The sequence below is a fragment of the Plasmodium relictum genome (genome assembly GCF_900005765.1).
Source record: "Plasmodium relictum strain SGS1 genome assembly, chromosome: 9".
Classification (NCBI taxonomy): domain Eukaryota; phylum Apicomplexa; class Aconoidasida; order Haemosporida; family Plasmodiidae; genus Plasmodium; species Plasmodium relictum.
The window spans coordinates 1659921-1676715 of NC_041687.1; the positions used below are offsets into that span (position 1 = coordinate 1659921).

Genomic DNA, 16795 nt, shown 5'->3' on the forward strand with positions numbered 1-16795 from the left:
ATATTTTATTTTTATTTCTATCTATCTATCTATCTATCTATATATATATATATATATATATATATATATATATATATATATATATATATATATATATATTTGTAAATGTATAATAACATATGAATGAAAATAATTTTATCTTTATATATAAAAATATATACAACATAAAAAAAAAAACTTAATAAAATTTTGAATTATTTGAAAATGTAAATTATTGAAATAAATAATGGGGGCATTTTTTTTTTTTGTATAATTTTTTATATTTTTATTTTACTTAATGTGTTTGTTTTAGTACATATTTCTATTTTTTTTTTTTTTTTTTTTGTTCTCACTGCTTTTATAATTTTAATTGTTTCATATCTTTATTTAATTTTTATATATTCTTATATATATGATTAATTACTTATGTTTTACAAAAAATTCAGGGAAAATTTTGTTTTCTTATATTTTAATTAAAAAGGCACTTTTTTGCATATATTTATTAATTTTTTTTTGTGAAATTTTTTTAAATGTTGTGTTAATAAAAATATAATACTAGTTATTCTAAATGTCGCAAAATAACAAACCTAAGAACTATTAAAATTGTTACATTTTTTTATTAATATATACATTATATATGTGTATATGTATTATTTATATTTTTAATAACTTTTATAGATATAATGAAAAATATAAACCTATAAAAAAATAAGTATAAGAAATAAATTAATTTTTTTTTTTTTTAATTAGTACACATATATGTGCACATATATATAATTTTTTCTTTTATGAATATTAAGAGATTTTAATGAATAGGTGTATAGGGTATAAAAATAAAAAAAATACTTGAGTTCAAAAATAAAAAAAAAAAATAATAAAATAAATATATAAAAGTGTAGTAGGAAAGAAAATATGAATTCTTTTCATAATATTTTTAATATTAATTATAAAAATGAAATCAATGAATATAAAAAAAGAAATATAACAAAAATTGTTCCTACATACTCTTTAAAAAATATTAAAGTATCGAAGGAATATAGTAATTTAAAAAATAGTTTAAATAATAATATTAATGATATCAATGAAGAAAATATAAAAAATTTCAAAGAAAATAAAAGTGTATCAATAATAAATGATGTTACTAATTGTATTGATACTTCTAATAAATATTCATCTACACATGCATACAAGACTAATTTGAATTATGCTTCAATAAAAAAAAATACGTATAGCAATGATTTAAGAAAAATAAATAATTCATATAGTGGATCTACTTATTGTAAGAATAATTATTATAAAAGTAATATAGAAAAAGTAAAATTGAGAAATACTAATGAAAATGAAAAAAAATTTTTAAAAAAAAAACAAATTATTTCAAAAGATTATTTAACTAAATTTCATAATAATATAAAATCCAAAATTGAAAATGATAATTTATTATATTTAAATAAAATAAATAACATATTATATCGAAATAATGACGAAAGTAAAATAGACAATAATATTTTTAATTTTGCTGAATCTCCTTCTATTAGATCTAGTAGAATGTCTAAAAATTTAAATAATTACAAGACTATAGGCAAAATAAAAATGGAGAAGTCATTAATCGATGTTCGCAAAGAAAATAAAAAAGTAAATTCAATTAGTGAAGTAAATTTAAACATGCCGATAAATAAAAAGGAGGAAAATAAAAGTATAAAAATCCCGTTAATTAATTCAAGAAATTATGATCAATCTATTAATTTTAATAGTAATAATAATATTGTAAATAAAATAAAACATCCTTACCATTTCTCGAATAATGTAATAGTCACAAATAATATATATCAAAATGAACATGTTTTACATAGAAAATCTGATAAATCTTCTAAAAATGAAAATAAAAACTTTCTAATAGGAATTAGTTCGCATATGATTTTTAATGATAACAATTTGGATAATTTAAAAATTTCAGAAAAAAAATGTAACTCCATAACTTATTTTAATAAAAATGATATCAAAGAAAAAAACATAAAAACAAATTCGTCAAAAATTGATAATGGTATAAATTTACTTCAAACCAGAATAAAAAGTCATGAATTTGTAAATTATACAAACATATACAAGCCTCCTGATATATATTTGAAAGATAGTATTAAATCAGAACCATATATAGAAAAACCAATGAACGTTAATCATATTGAATATGTCAGTAATTATAGTGATATTAATTTGCTGCAAAATAATAAATATTTAACTAATTCAATAAAAAATGATATAATAAACAATATCAGTGTTAATCATTACTATAAGAATGTTGGAGATAATTATTTTAGTTACAAGTGTAAGGAAGATGATCATTGTAATAATGAAAATAACGTTTGTAATAATAATTTTAATAAAATTTCATATAATGAAGAAAAAAGTGAAAAAAAAAGATACTGCGATTCTTTTAAAAAATATGATACAAAAAATTCAAACAATATTTATGAAAAAGCAAATATGAGAGTAATAAGTAAGAGCAATAGTGACAATCATATTATAAAAATAATAAGTAAAGGAGAAATTATTAATAAATATAATAATATATCATTATATAGATTTAATGAAGGAGATAAAAAAAAAAAAAATAGTTATTCGAATTGCTTAGTAGAAGGATGTGAAAATAAAAATAATAAAGAAATTAATGAAGGTAAACCATGTTATGGGATTTTATTAGATAAAAGAACAAAAGAAATAAAATGTGATATATTAAATCAAAATAAGTATTTTAATGAAGCTGATGGAAAAGAAGAAAATTGCAAATTAATGAAAAATAAAGAAGATATTGGAAATGTTGTACATAAGCAAAGTTATATAGAAAATGGAAAACTTATTAAAAAATTAAGAAAAGGTGGCTATTTAGCATCTAATAATATGCATGATTTAAAAAATGAAAGTAATTATTCTAATACTATTAATCATTTTGAACTAAATAAAGGAACACATGATATTCAAAGTTGCAATAATACCAACAAAATTGCTGAAATGCAAATTTTAAACAATACAAAAAATAAATATCATAGTTATAATGTTAATATATGTAATAATAATATTAATTATTATAATCATAATAATGATGAATATAATACTGATAAAATTTATTTTAATGAAATTAAGAAAATTACCAAAGACAATAATAATTTTTTTTTAGGAAAAAGTGATTCTAGGATCTATGATAACATTATTAATAATAATGATTCGTATGAAAAAAAATATGATAAAGGAGTTGTAAACTATGATTATATTAATAAGATAAATAATAAATATAATAAAAATTATATAAAAGAATATAGTAGTGATAAAATATCTGCAATAGATTTATATGACAATAGTAAAAATAATGAAGAAGATATTATGTTAAATAATATTTCTAAAAACATAAGTAAAAATAAAAGTACAAATGATGTAATTCAGATAAATAATGCAATTAATTATGAAGACTATGAAAAGGAACACATAATAAATAATTCCAAAAATGACTATAAAAAAAGTATGAAAAATATCTATTTAACGAATCATAATAAAAATAATTTCATAATTTTAGGTATCAACAATGATTTAAAAAAGATTGACGATATTGACTTTTATAATAAAAGAAATAAGGGACATTTCTATAATAAAGATAAAGAGGATTATGATTCAATAAAATCTACGAAGAGACAAATTTCTCGAAATGTGAAGTATGAAGAATATTTTAAAGAAAATTCATATACAAAACCATATGTTCATTACAAACAGAATTTGGACAATTTTGTAAACACTCATAAAACTTTAAGCCATGAGAATAAACAAGAGGAAGAAGAAAAACAAGAAAAGAATAATAATAATATGCAAGAAAATGAAAAAAATGAAAAGAAAACAAATATTTATCTAAATGATGTATTGAGTAATAATATAAATACCTTTATAGAGAAAAAAAAAAATACTCTCATAAAATCTACTGAAAAAAAAAAATGTACTGAGATACTAGAAAAAAATAATTTAAATGAGCAAAAATTAGCCATAAAAAAGGAAGAAACATTTATAGAAGGAAAAAAAAAAAATTGCCTAGGCACTTTATTAAAAGATAATGAGTGCATGATGAATAAAAAAGAAAATGAAATAAAAAATAAAATAGATAATGATGTTCATTTTACAAACAAAGGAAAATCAAATGAATCTTTTTATATGTGCAATAAAAAAATAAACGATATGCATAATATAAAAAAATATTCTAATGAAGAAATTACGGAAAATAACGATCAAAGGAATATTTTTTTATCTAATCCAAATTATAATATAAAAAATTCAAAAAATAATATAAATGATAGTAACGATAATATTAAAAGTAGTGACAATGATCAATTTTTAACAAAAACGAATAGCAAAACAATTAAATGTAAAAAGAAATTAAATTCAAGCAATATATCAGGTAATGAAAAAAAAAAAAATGCTTGTAAATCTGTATCAAATGGAAACTTTACTGATATTGAATATGGGATTGCATATACTAAGTCTTTGACGGATTCCTACATCTATCATTTAAGTAACCTTAACAAAATAGCAAAACAAAGAAACAAAAAAAGTAAATTAAAAGATTATAGAATGCATTCTAAAATTAATGAAAAAGATATTTTATGTTTAGGAAAAAATGAAAACAGTGATTTAAAGAAAATATGTGCAATAAAAAAAAGTAATAAAACAGATAAACATAATAGGAAAGAAAATACAAAAACATATTTTAATGATAATAAAAATATAAGTGCAGATAATTCAAGTAAAATAAAAGGAAAACGTAGTAAATCATTAACATTAAATGAAATTTGTAAAAACTCATTTAATAATGAATTAATTATGTTAAGTTCTAAAAGAACGAAAAATATCAATAAGTGTAATTTAAATATAAAAAACGATATATTTTTGAAAGAAATAGTTTTTGAAGATAATAACAATAAAATTAATAATAACTTTGAAAATAAACATAGGATTCAAAATAATAAATGTTCTGATGAAACTACAGTAAAAAATAAAGAGAGTGATATTTGTTCAACTGAAAAGAATAGTAATAACGAACATAATTTATTATCAGTATCTAAATTGGGAGATACATGTAATGATTCCATTAATGATAATAAAAATAATGTGAGAATTAATGTTATAAATACTAATTTTGACAATATTAAAAACATTACAGAAAATGATAAAGCGTATATTCATAATTGTAATGATCAAAGTTCTTTATTACCTGATAATGAAATAATAGGTGACTTCTCTTCTAAAAGAGATGATAAAAAAATAAAAAAAGTTATGCTCCCATGGAATAATGATAATATAGTTAAGTTAAATACAATGAATACATCAAAAAAAAAAAAAAATATAACAGTAAATACTAAATTAGCTAGATACGAAAGAGTACTAATACATACATGTATAAATAAATTAAACTGGAAAAAATGCAATGATAATATAAATAAAGGAATTTTTTATTGGATAGGTTATAATATTAATGATTCTGATCATTATAATTATATGAAAAAAAAAAAAATTATAAATAGAATACCTTCTATATACATGTATACCAAAAAAAAAGCATTAACATTTTTGCTGTCTCATTTATCTCTTATTTATCCTTCTTTATATGATTTTTACCCCAATACATTTGTATTACCTGAAAATAAAAATGTCATTAAATATATTTTGAATAGCAATAACAAAGATTATTATATAATGAAACCTGATAGTGGTAGTATGGGAATTGGAGTAAAGTTAATTCATAAGTATAGTGATATTAATATAAATATATTAAATGGATATAATTGTTATATAATACAAAAATATATTGATAATCCTTTATTAATGTATAAAAAGAAATTTGATTTTCGTATATATATTTTACTATTACCTGGAAAAAATTATCCCAAAATCTATTTATCTAAAATTGGTTTTGCAAGATTATGTACTGAGGAATATAAAAAAAAGAAAAGATATATTTGTAATACATATGTTCACTTAACTAATTATAGTATTAATAAAGATAATGAGAAGTATATAAGAAAAAAGAACATACACGATAAAAATAACAATAAACAATTGTTAAGTGATGTTTTCATTTATTTAAAAAATAATGGTTATGATATAGATGATATATGGAAACAAATAAAAAAGATTAGCTGTTTAACTTCTCTGGCAATATATTCTTATATTAAATCTAAAATTAAATATAATTTTAAAAATAATTTTTATTTTTATCAATTAGTTGGCCTAGATATACTATTGGATCAGACAGGGAAAGCATGGCTATTAGAAGTTAATTCTAATCCTTCATTAAGAATAGATTACTTAGATCCTAATTATACTTATTTTGAAATACAGTTAGAAAGTATGTTTGATAGATATGTAAAAGAACCCGTAATTAGTGAAATGTTTTTAATAGTTTATAAAAAAATATATAAAAAATATTTTAAAAAAAAGAATAAAAAGATCATATGCATTAATAACAAGAACGAAAAATCAGAGAAACATAGTATTATATGTGATAATAAAATAAAGCCATCAAAAATTGCCTTACAAAATAAACCTTTAAAGTGTTCATTTATTACAAATAATGCAAAACTAAAAAATTTTATTGAAAATAAAAAATATCCCGATGATGAAAGTAGTTTTACAAATAGCAAAAATTCTTATTCTTATGTAGGTGGTAACAAAATATCTAAAACAAAATCTTACGTTTTAAACAAAAATTTCAATAAAAATAAAATTTATACAAATAATACAAAAAGTGATATAAAAAAAAAGTTTTCATCTTTGTTATATAACAGTGGTAGTGATTCAATAAATAATTGTAGGAATAATTCTTTGACTAACAGCATGGTTAATAACGTTAGAATTAACAACATGACAAGACAAAAAAATAAAATAAAAAGAAGTTTATTTCTAAAAAAAGAAAATATGAGTAATATTGATACTTGCGTTGATGAAAATGATATTGATAGTTTCAGTTCATCCAATAATATTGATATTGATGAAGAAGAAAAGGATAATTTATTAAATTTAGATAAAAGTGAAGTTAATGAACATATTATCAACAAATCACATAATATGAATAAGGAAAATTATGAAAAAAATATTTTTTCTAATATAAAATATAATAATTCTTTAAATGAGCCATTAAACATTTTGAAGAAGAGAGAGAAAATAAGACAACAAACACAAGAACAAAATGAAGATGAAGTAATTACAAATAAAAATTTACTGAAATTTAATAATATTAGTAAAAAAAAAAAAAAAAAAAATTGTCTCATACATATTGACAGTTCTCATGATAATATAGTTAATAATAACTCAAAAAAAAATGTTAGAAGTTGTAGTAATAGTGATTATTCCTATGATAGCTATAATAGCAGTGTTAATTTCGTTGGAAATAATTTTATAAATTGTTTTGATGATAATTATGATAATTCGATTGGTGATAGAGATAAGAATGTATCTTTAAATTTTCCTAGTTTAGGTACACATTTAAACAATATAGATAATAAGGAAATAGTTAATTCTGAATCAAATATATATAATAATCACCCTCATAAAAGTAAGGATATGTTAATAGAATCAAATATGTTAAATAATGAAACTTATGTTCAGATTGGAAATCAAGAGGATATTCAGTTTGATAAATTTTTAAATGATGATATAGAAACATATAAATCGATTTATAGAAATATTAGTGATAGTGCTTATAAAAAAAAAATTGAAAATTTAATTACGATAAGAAGCAATCTATATAAATATATGAATTGCTTAAATGTTCTTGGTATTAGGTATATTAATAAAGATATAGGTAATTTTGATGATTTATACAATAAAAATATTTCTTTTGATTTAAAAAAAACATATACGAAAATTAGAAAAGATATTTTACATCCATTAAAAAATAATGCGTTAGAAAAAAATGTGTATATAAGTTTAAAAAAAGAAACGAGTAAATTTTATGATGAAATGAAAATATATAATAATTGTTACTTTTTGTTTGATTTTATCATAAAAAAGTATGACAACAATTTAAAAAAGAAAAGTAATAAGTTTGAATATTATATAGATAAAAACACTTTTTTATGCATGTGTAAGGATATAAAAATGAATAAAATAATTGAAAATATAGATATACCTACTACTACATGCAATAAATTCTTTGAAATAAATAAAAATTCACATGAAAACCACATGTATCAGATCATTAAGGAAGCTTTAAAGAATAAGAATCAATACAAAAAAGAAAGAAATAAAATATACGATGAAAATTATTCAAATAACTCTAATTTTTTAAATAACAGCGAGTTATCAAATAACAATCTTTCTGATGAAACTAATTGTAATGATAGAAAGAGGAAAAAAGGAGGAAAAAAATTTTCTCTACCTCATAATAAACATTTAAAAAATGTAGATTTATTAAAAAAAAATCAAAATAAAAATGAGAACAGCAAAAATAATCATTTATTAAATAAAAATATATACAGTAACAATTCATACTATTCAACAGTATTTTGTCCTTTTTCTTTGGTTTCAACTTCTAATAATTTAGTTAATTTTAATTCTATTGGAATAAATAACATGAAATATAAAAGCAAAAGGAAAAAAAAAATGAATGTGTATGATTTAGAATATTTATTTACTAGACAAGTATCTTTTAGTAAATATATTAACAAAAACCAAGGATTAACTCTTATTGACTTTTTTTTATTAATGCAGCAATTAGCATTATTAATTTTTCCATATATAAGTTATTTAAGTACTTATAATTCTATATACCCATATAATAGCACAATTTTTGAAGAATTAAGCAATCAAGAAAATAATATATTTGCAACTACTTTTAATGATAAGGAAATGAGTAATTTAAAAAAAAATGTGAAAAATATAAAAAAAATAGAGAAAAATCAAGATAATGATCTTAAAGGAAAAAAAGAAAATAAATGTAATATGGATAAATCAACAATAGATATAAAAGAGGTTCAAGAGAAGAAAAAATGTGAATTAAATACTCGTTTTAATTCAGAAGAGATAAGAAAAATGGATTGTAACAATACAACTAATAAACAAGAAGAAAAAAAAAAAGATAATTATATATGGCATAAAAGCATTTGTAATAACATTTACAATTTATATGAATATATTCAAATTGGCGTTAATCCTACTGTTAAAAATGTTTGCTTAGAGACTTTTTTAACTTATATTTTTATAAAATATGGAATATCATATTTTTCATAATTATGTTAATTATAATTAATATATATAAGTAATATAATCATATAGCATTTTAAGACAATGCTTTAATTTTTTTTTTTTTTTATTATGTTCACCTTACCATAGGACATTTTTTTTAGTCATATAAACTTGTCATTTGATTTTTGATTTTTGTTTTTTTACTATTCATAGTTTATTTTTTTTTTGTTTTTTGCTTTTTGTTTTTTTTTTTTGTTTTTTTTTTTTTTTTTTTTTTTATTTCATTCATCATTTTATTCTTCATGGATTTTATTTTTTTTTCTTTATATTTTATCTTCATTTATATTATTATATCAATATCTTTTTTTTTTTTTTTTTCTTTTCTTTTCTTTTCTTTCAGTTTTAATTCTTTATTTTTTTTTTTATTGTTTTTTTTTTTTCTTTCGATTTTGACTATCGTTTTCGTATCCATTGTTGTTTTCTTACATGGTTTTTTTTTATTTTTTTACCTTTTTATTTTATTTTATTTTTATTTTTTTATTTTTTTTTTTTCATTATTTCTAAAATTCATATTGAAATTTTTTATTCTAATTTTTTGGTTTTATTACAATTGTTTTTTTCATTTAAATTTATATTTTATTATATATTATTTCATATTATGATTTAACAAGTCTTTGCTAAATTTATTTTAACCTAATTGAAAAGTATTGTGGCATATTTTATTAATTTCCACAAAAAAAAAATTTTAATTGTATATTTGTTACATGAAATTTTTTATAATTGCTTGTAAAATTTAATTCCTTAATTTTTATATAATAAATGATACAATAAAAACTTGTTTTTAGTAAAATTTAAAGTACATAAATACAAGGAATATCTTGATAAACCATATGCTCTTTTTTTGAAATTAAAAAAAAATAACAAAAAGAGGGTTAATAAAAAATCCCTTTTATATAAATGTAAATAAACCAGAATAAAAATGAAATTTATGGTACTTTTTTAAATCCTTTAGAAAAAAAAGAAATAAAATAAAATGTATAATACATTTTTAATATTTTAAAGTATACATATAATATTAATCAATTTTAAATAAATACAATATTTATTTTTTATATTATCAAATTTTTTTTTTTTTTTCATAAAATACAAAAATTAAATTATATACATAATTATCCATGAATGAAAATTTAAGTATTATAGATAAAAAAAAATTTACATCAATGATGTTTTGTATATTAAATTTATCTCTGAAACATTTTGTCAATTTAAATTTATATAAGTTGTCATTTTTTTTTTTTTTTTCTTAGAATAATTACATATTTTTGAATAACCATCAGTTTTTAAAATAATATATATGTATTTTAAAAGGATTTAAAATTTTTATTTATATTTTAAAATTTATTTATTCTAATATATCGTATGTTACGAAAAAAAGAAAAATGATAAGAATAAACATATAAATTTTATTTTTATTATTTAAATGATATTATTTTTCTTTTTTTTTAACCATATGAAGTCTATATATTCACATTGATTGTACTGAATAAATATATTCATTATAATATATTGTTTATTCATTAAATACTTTAAGAAGCAAAAAAAAAAAAAAAAATAAAAATAAATAATACATTTAAACAATGATAAATGAATCATATAATAAGGCACTGAAAACAGAGAACGAGGATACAAATAACAAAAAAAAAGGATTAAATGAAAATTGTTTTGAGGAAGAGAATGGAAAATCTTTCAATAATAGAGATATTAATGCAAATGACAATAACAATATATATATGATTAATAAAGGAGGTATTATCGAAAATAGTTTAGATAAAAAAAGAACAAACACAAATATGGAAAAAGATAAAATAACTAAAGTTAAAAAAAAAAAAATTACATTAGATTTAAATGAGAATAACAAAATAAAATTAGAAAATAAAAAAGAAGTGTCTATATGCAATGAAGGAAAAGAAAATAGTAATTTAATAGAAAGTGAAATATTAAAAGAAGGTACAGATAATAATAATAAAGTTTTAGTTAAAACATATAGTAGAATGAATAAAGAAAAATACATAGAAAATCAAAATTTAGATATAGATATTTTAAGTAAAGATGGTTCTTCGTTTAAAATGAGAAAAGAAAAGAAAGAAAAAAATGGTGATATATATTATGATGTAGTGGATAAAAATGACATTAAAAATAAAGAAAGTAACACAAAAGAAGAAAAAAAAAAAGGTGTTCACAGTTTTAAGGATGAAAAAGAAAAGTTTTCCATGAAAGAAATAGTTTATAATAAAAAAGAAAAAAATGCTTTAGAAATTGACAATAAACAAAACGTAATAGTAAAATGCAGTGAACATAACAAATACAGTGAGTTATTAAATTTCGATGAAATAGATAATAGCTTTGAATTAAATAATAGCTATGTAAAACTAAAAAATGAAGATAGTGCTTTGAAAAATGATAAATTAAATAACTCAAATTTCAAAGAAACAGAATTGTTTAAAAAAGTCAGAATATCAAAAGCAAAAAATAGTATTGATAAAAAAGAGTTGCAAAATATAGAATACACTACAGAAAGAGAACTTAATAGCAATATTCATGATGAAACAAAGTTAAAAGTGAAAATATTAGAAAAAAAAGAATTAAGAAATATAAATAATAAGAAGATACATGCCGAAAAGTGTGAAGTCGTGTCAAATGCTAGAATGAATGATAAAATATTAAATGGCAAAAAGGAAGGTAATAAAGAAATTTTAATTGATGAAGAAAGACAATATAAAAGAGAAAAGAGTAATAAAAATGAATCTTCTGTAGATACTAAAAATAAAATTAAACAAGACATACTAGTTACTGAAAAGACAAATAGAAAGAAGAAAACAAATAATTCCAATGAAGAAAATATGTATGCAAAAAAAAAAAAAAATAATAATAATTATATAGATGAAAATGTAACTAAAGAAAAAAAAAGTAATAAAAGTATAAATGAAGAAGCTATTTATGAGAAAAAAAAAGAGAATAGTACTTATTGTGTAAATGAGAATAAAATAAGAGATAAAAAATGTAATAATAGTGATATTGATGAAACTAATAGAAATGAACATATTAATAGGGAACAACAAAATATTAATAATAAATATGATGATCATGCAACCTTTAAAAAAAAATATGAAGAAATTGTAAAAAATAAAGATTTAAATAAGAACGAGGAAGACAATGTGCATGATTTTACTGGAAATAATGAAATTTATCAAATATCCAATGAAAATAAGTCTGGAAATGTAAAAAAGAAATATACAAGACTATTGAAAAGCTTGGAAACGAACTTGACAAAAAAGATTATAAACAAAGAATGTGAAAAAAGAATTAAATCATGGGGAGAAAATATAACTTTACAAGAAAAAATAAATTACTTTATAAATAATAAAATTGCTACAAAGACAGAATATAAATATGGAAAGAAGCCAAATACTTTGTCTATATGTAACCAATTTAGCTTATATAATCACTTAACAATGTTAAATGATTTTAACAGATTACATTATTATAGGGCAGCAATGAGGTGGACAGGGCATAAAGATTTATGCAATGCTAATACTAACAATTTTGTGAATCACGAAAATAATATTACTGCTGATAATATAAATAGTATAAGTAATACAACTAATGGAGAAAATACAGGTAGTCTATGTAATACAGAGAGTATAAATAGTATGAGCAATACAATAAACATGAATACCACTGAAGTATATAACATAAATAAGTTTAATGGGTTTAGTAAAATAGATAAACCAGATATATTTTTTGAAAACAATAAAGGTTGTTATGTTTATAATAAAAATATAATAGAAATAGGAACAGGCCCATTATCCTTATTATCCATTAATGCCATTTTAAATGGTGCCAAACATGTAGATGCATTAGAAGTTAACAAAGATGCGTCTGATATGGCAAAAAAATTAATAGAGGGGTATAACTTAGAAGATTACATTAAGATTATAAACTGCTATTCTAAAGTATATGAATATAGAGAAGAAGAGCATCAAAGAAGATTAAAAAAAAAGAATGCATTATACAATTTTTATGATAATGCTATTGGTGAAAATTTTTGTAATAATTTTAATTACGATTTAATAATAAGTGAAGTAATTGGGGATTTTGCTTCTCAAGAAGGTGTAGCTGATATTTATTTGGATTTACATAAAAAAATATTTTCCTACAGAAAATATCAGGAATACTTAAATAATTGGAATATTAATAATAATAGTATAGAATGTGACATAAAAAAAGAAAATAATGAAGAAGATAAAAGCGATATAAGTGAAAAAAAAAAGGTACAAAATGAAAATATTAAGAAAGAAAAAAAATTATCATATATTGAATTCTCTTCTAATGAGGAATTATATAATTCTGAAGAATTTTACAATATGAATATTAAAAGCATCCCATATAGTGTTACAACATATTATTGTCCTGTTAAGTTTCCTTATTCTGATAATATTATATATAAAAGTGAAAACTATCCAGAAAGAACTATTATAAGTCCACAAAATAAATTATTGCAATCAGTTATATTAGATTGGTCTAATTTAACTTTAAATGAAGAAAAAAATAGTGAAGATAATTTTGGTGTTTTAGAATATCTATACCTAGAACAAAATTTAAAAAATCAAGTAATACAAAAGAGAAGTAATTTATTTCATATTCAAAAAAATGCTCCATTCTGTGGATTTTTAATAACAATTGATGTTGAAATTAGGAAAGGGGAGCATTTTGGTACAAAATATGGGACTTGCGATAGTTGGTATACTAATGTCGTTTTATTAAAAGATGAAATAAAGGTTAAAAAAGGTGATTTAATTATTAATAAAACATATACAAATTTATTGAATTATAATGAAACTATTATTGATAGAAAAACCGTTTTAGTCTCACGACCTTCATACACTTTTTACGGTTATATATTACGATTAATTAAAGAAAAATATTCTGAATCTACTTCTGATAATGATGAGATAAATTCAAGCAATGATAAAAACTACAATGAATCAAATGCTTCATATGAAGAAAATGATTATGTGTATTTGGACGACGAAACAATATTGTTACTAGATCGAAAAGATTTTCATACCAGATTTTTGGTACCAGACTTAAATAAAGCTAGTAGTGAATACATTCCTACAAAAGGAGAATTTAAAAATAATGATACGAATAACAAATCAGATTATTCTATTAATATAAAGAAAGATAATTTTTCTAACAAGAAAACAAATATTTTTGAAAATCAAAATAACTCCAAAGATAATGATAAATATTCTGGGGATATTTGCCATTATAAAGATACTAATAATGATAAAAATATATTTAATAATAAATATGTTGGTGATGATAAATATCTTAGTGGTAGTATACTATATTCTAGTGCAATTGATAATAAAGAAAACTCAAATAATTTTTTAGAGGACAAAATTCATTTAAAAACTCAAGGAGATATACCATTGAATAAAAATGAAATAAATTGTAAAAATTGGAATAATGAATTACGTAATGAATTATGCAACGAATTTAAGGAAAACAAGTACAACGATGATATTAACTTCTTAAACAAAAATAAATGTATAAATACGAAATCCACTGCATCAAATTCATTAAAACAAGAAAATAAAAATACAGAAAAGGATAAAGAAAGGACGAAAAAAATTTCAAAGAATAATGTAAATAAGAAAAAAAAAAAAGATGCACAAAAAAGTAGTAAAAATAGGAAAACCTCAGATAAAAGTAAAGAGGAATATGAAAAAGACATTTCGGATATTATTAATAATTATAATTCATATTCAAAATTCTATTATGACAACTTAAAAAATAAAATTATTGTTTATAAAAATTTTAAGTATAAGCTACTAACTTTTTATGAACCTGTAGTTATTGACTATGATGAGCAGGCAACTGTAATTTATAAAAAGGATGATATATATAACAGCAGAGAAAATAATGTGAATAAATTTGTAAATAACGTATATCAATAAAACTTTTATTTAAAGAAATTTTTTTTTCATATTTAAAATTTATTATTTTTTTTTTTTCAATTCTATAGATAATATGTTTCTGTTTATCTTTTTTTTTTTTTTTTTATCTTTAAAATAAGTGAATGTATTTTTTTTTCTATTAAGTATATATATATGTATATATATGTAATAATGTTTTTCCTATTTTTTTTTTTAATCTTTTTATGATTAATTTTTTTTTTCTTGTTTTTTTTAATTTCCATTCCATTTCCTTAAAAAAATATGTGATTTCTTATAATAATACGAAATATACAACATTTAATCTTGCATAAAATTATGGCATAGTCATTTTTTTTACATATTTTATTACTTACATTTTAATTTTTAAAGTTTATTTTAATATTCATTAACTATTATGGCATGGTTAATTTTTTTATTTACATGTTTTATTTTATGCTAAATGCATAAAAGGTTATTTTATTACATAAAAAAAAGAAAAAAAAAGATGATAAAAATATAAATATAAAAACTAAGCAAACTATATATCTGAGAGTTCAGTATTATAAAAAAAAAATTAAACATTTATTACAATTTTGGCACCCACTTTTTTATTTTAAAATTATCCTTCTGATTTTTTTATTATGCCTATCTTTTTAATGACAGAAGAACAGTAAACATAATAAAAACCATATACGTTACTGTATGATTATGAAAATTAATAAAAGATTCTGCTTGAGGTGTTGCTGGATCAACCCCACCCATTGCAACTCTCCACATTTTTGGTGCATCGCATCTTAAAAAAAGAAGTTTTTGATAAAAAAAATGATTATAATTTTTATTAAAACAATTTAAAATATTATAAATATTATTTACGTGTAATGATATTATGTACAAAAATAATATACTTGTTATAACATTATAAGAAAAGAGAAAAAATAATAAAAAAAATGAAATTATCTATATAAATTATATATATTAAAAAAAAATTTTAAGTAAGATTATATAATACTACTATAAAAGACATACCTTGCTAAGCTCAAGTTTGGCACAAAATTATTTTTAAATATATTATAATATTTAGATAAAAATTCACTTTTCTTTTCCAACATAATTGAAATATTTAAGAATAAGGAAATTCAATTAATTTTTAATTATGACTATAAATACATAAAAAATTTTATCTTTTAAAAAGGTACAATTTTTACAGGAAATTAATTTAAAAATATTTCAAGTTAAAAATTTCAATATTTGTACAAAAATTAAAAAAAAAAAATATAGGTGAGAAAAAATGAAATTAAATAAATATAATAAAAAATATTAAAAAATTATACAAAGAAATAATTTATCATATGGATTAAATGCTTATTAAAAAAAAAAAAATTTGCTTGTAATATAATTTTTTTTTTATTTGTTTTATTAATATTTCAGAAACTCTATGTATTAAGATTTTTTGTAATTTTTTTTTATCGGTGAACAAAAAGTGCCGTGCTTGAGTAATTTTAAAAATAAAAACTTTAATACGAAAAAAAGTAATATTTATTATAGAAAATAATTATCTAAAATAATTTTAATTATTCTTTTTATACACAAACATATTT

At 19.2% G+C, this 16795-nt stretch overlaps 3 protein-coding genes across 3 annotated transcripts; 2 read left to right on the plus strand and 1 right to left on the minus strand.

Moving 5' to 3' along the window:
• Positions 1 to 891: 891 nt before the first annotated feature.
• Positions 892 to 9240, plus strand: PRELSG_0944500 (tubulin--tyrosine ligase, putative; the record flags this gene model as incomplete). The annotated part of the gene is made up of 1 exon (XM_028676903.1): positions 892 to 9240. The coding sequence occupies one exon, from the start codon at positions 892 to 894 to the stop codon at positions 9238 to 9240; it is 8349 nt and encodes a 2782-aa protein (XP_028533345.1).
• Positions 9241 to 10832: 1592 nt separating this feature from the next.
• Positions 10833 to 15218, plus strand: PRELSG_0944600 (conserved Plasmodium protein, unknown function; the record flags this gene model as incomplete). Its single annotated transcript, XM_028676904.1, has 1 exon — positions 10833 to 15218. One exon carries the CDS (start codon positions 10833 to 10835, stop codon positions 15216 to 15218), a length of 4386 nt encoding a protein of 1461 aa, XP_028533346.1.
• A 624-nt stretch (positions 15219 to 15842) lies between these two features.
• PRELSG_0944700 (conserved Plasmodium protein, unknown function) lies at positions 15843 to 16306 on the minus strand (the record flags this gene model as incomplete). The annotated part of the gene is made up of 2 exons (XM_028676905.1): positions 15843 to 15990; positions 16224 to 16306. The coding sequence occupies 2 exons, from the start codon at positions 16304 to 16306 to the stop codon at positions 15843 to 15845; spliced, it is 231 nt and encodes a 76-aa protein (XP_028533347.1).
• Between the last annotated feature and the right edge of the window lie 489 nt (positions 16307 to 16795).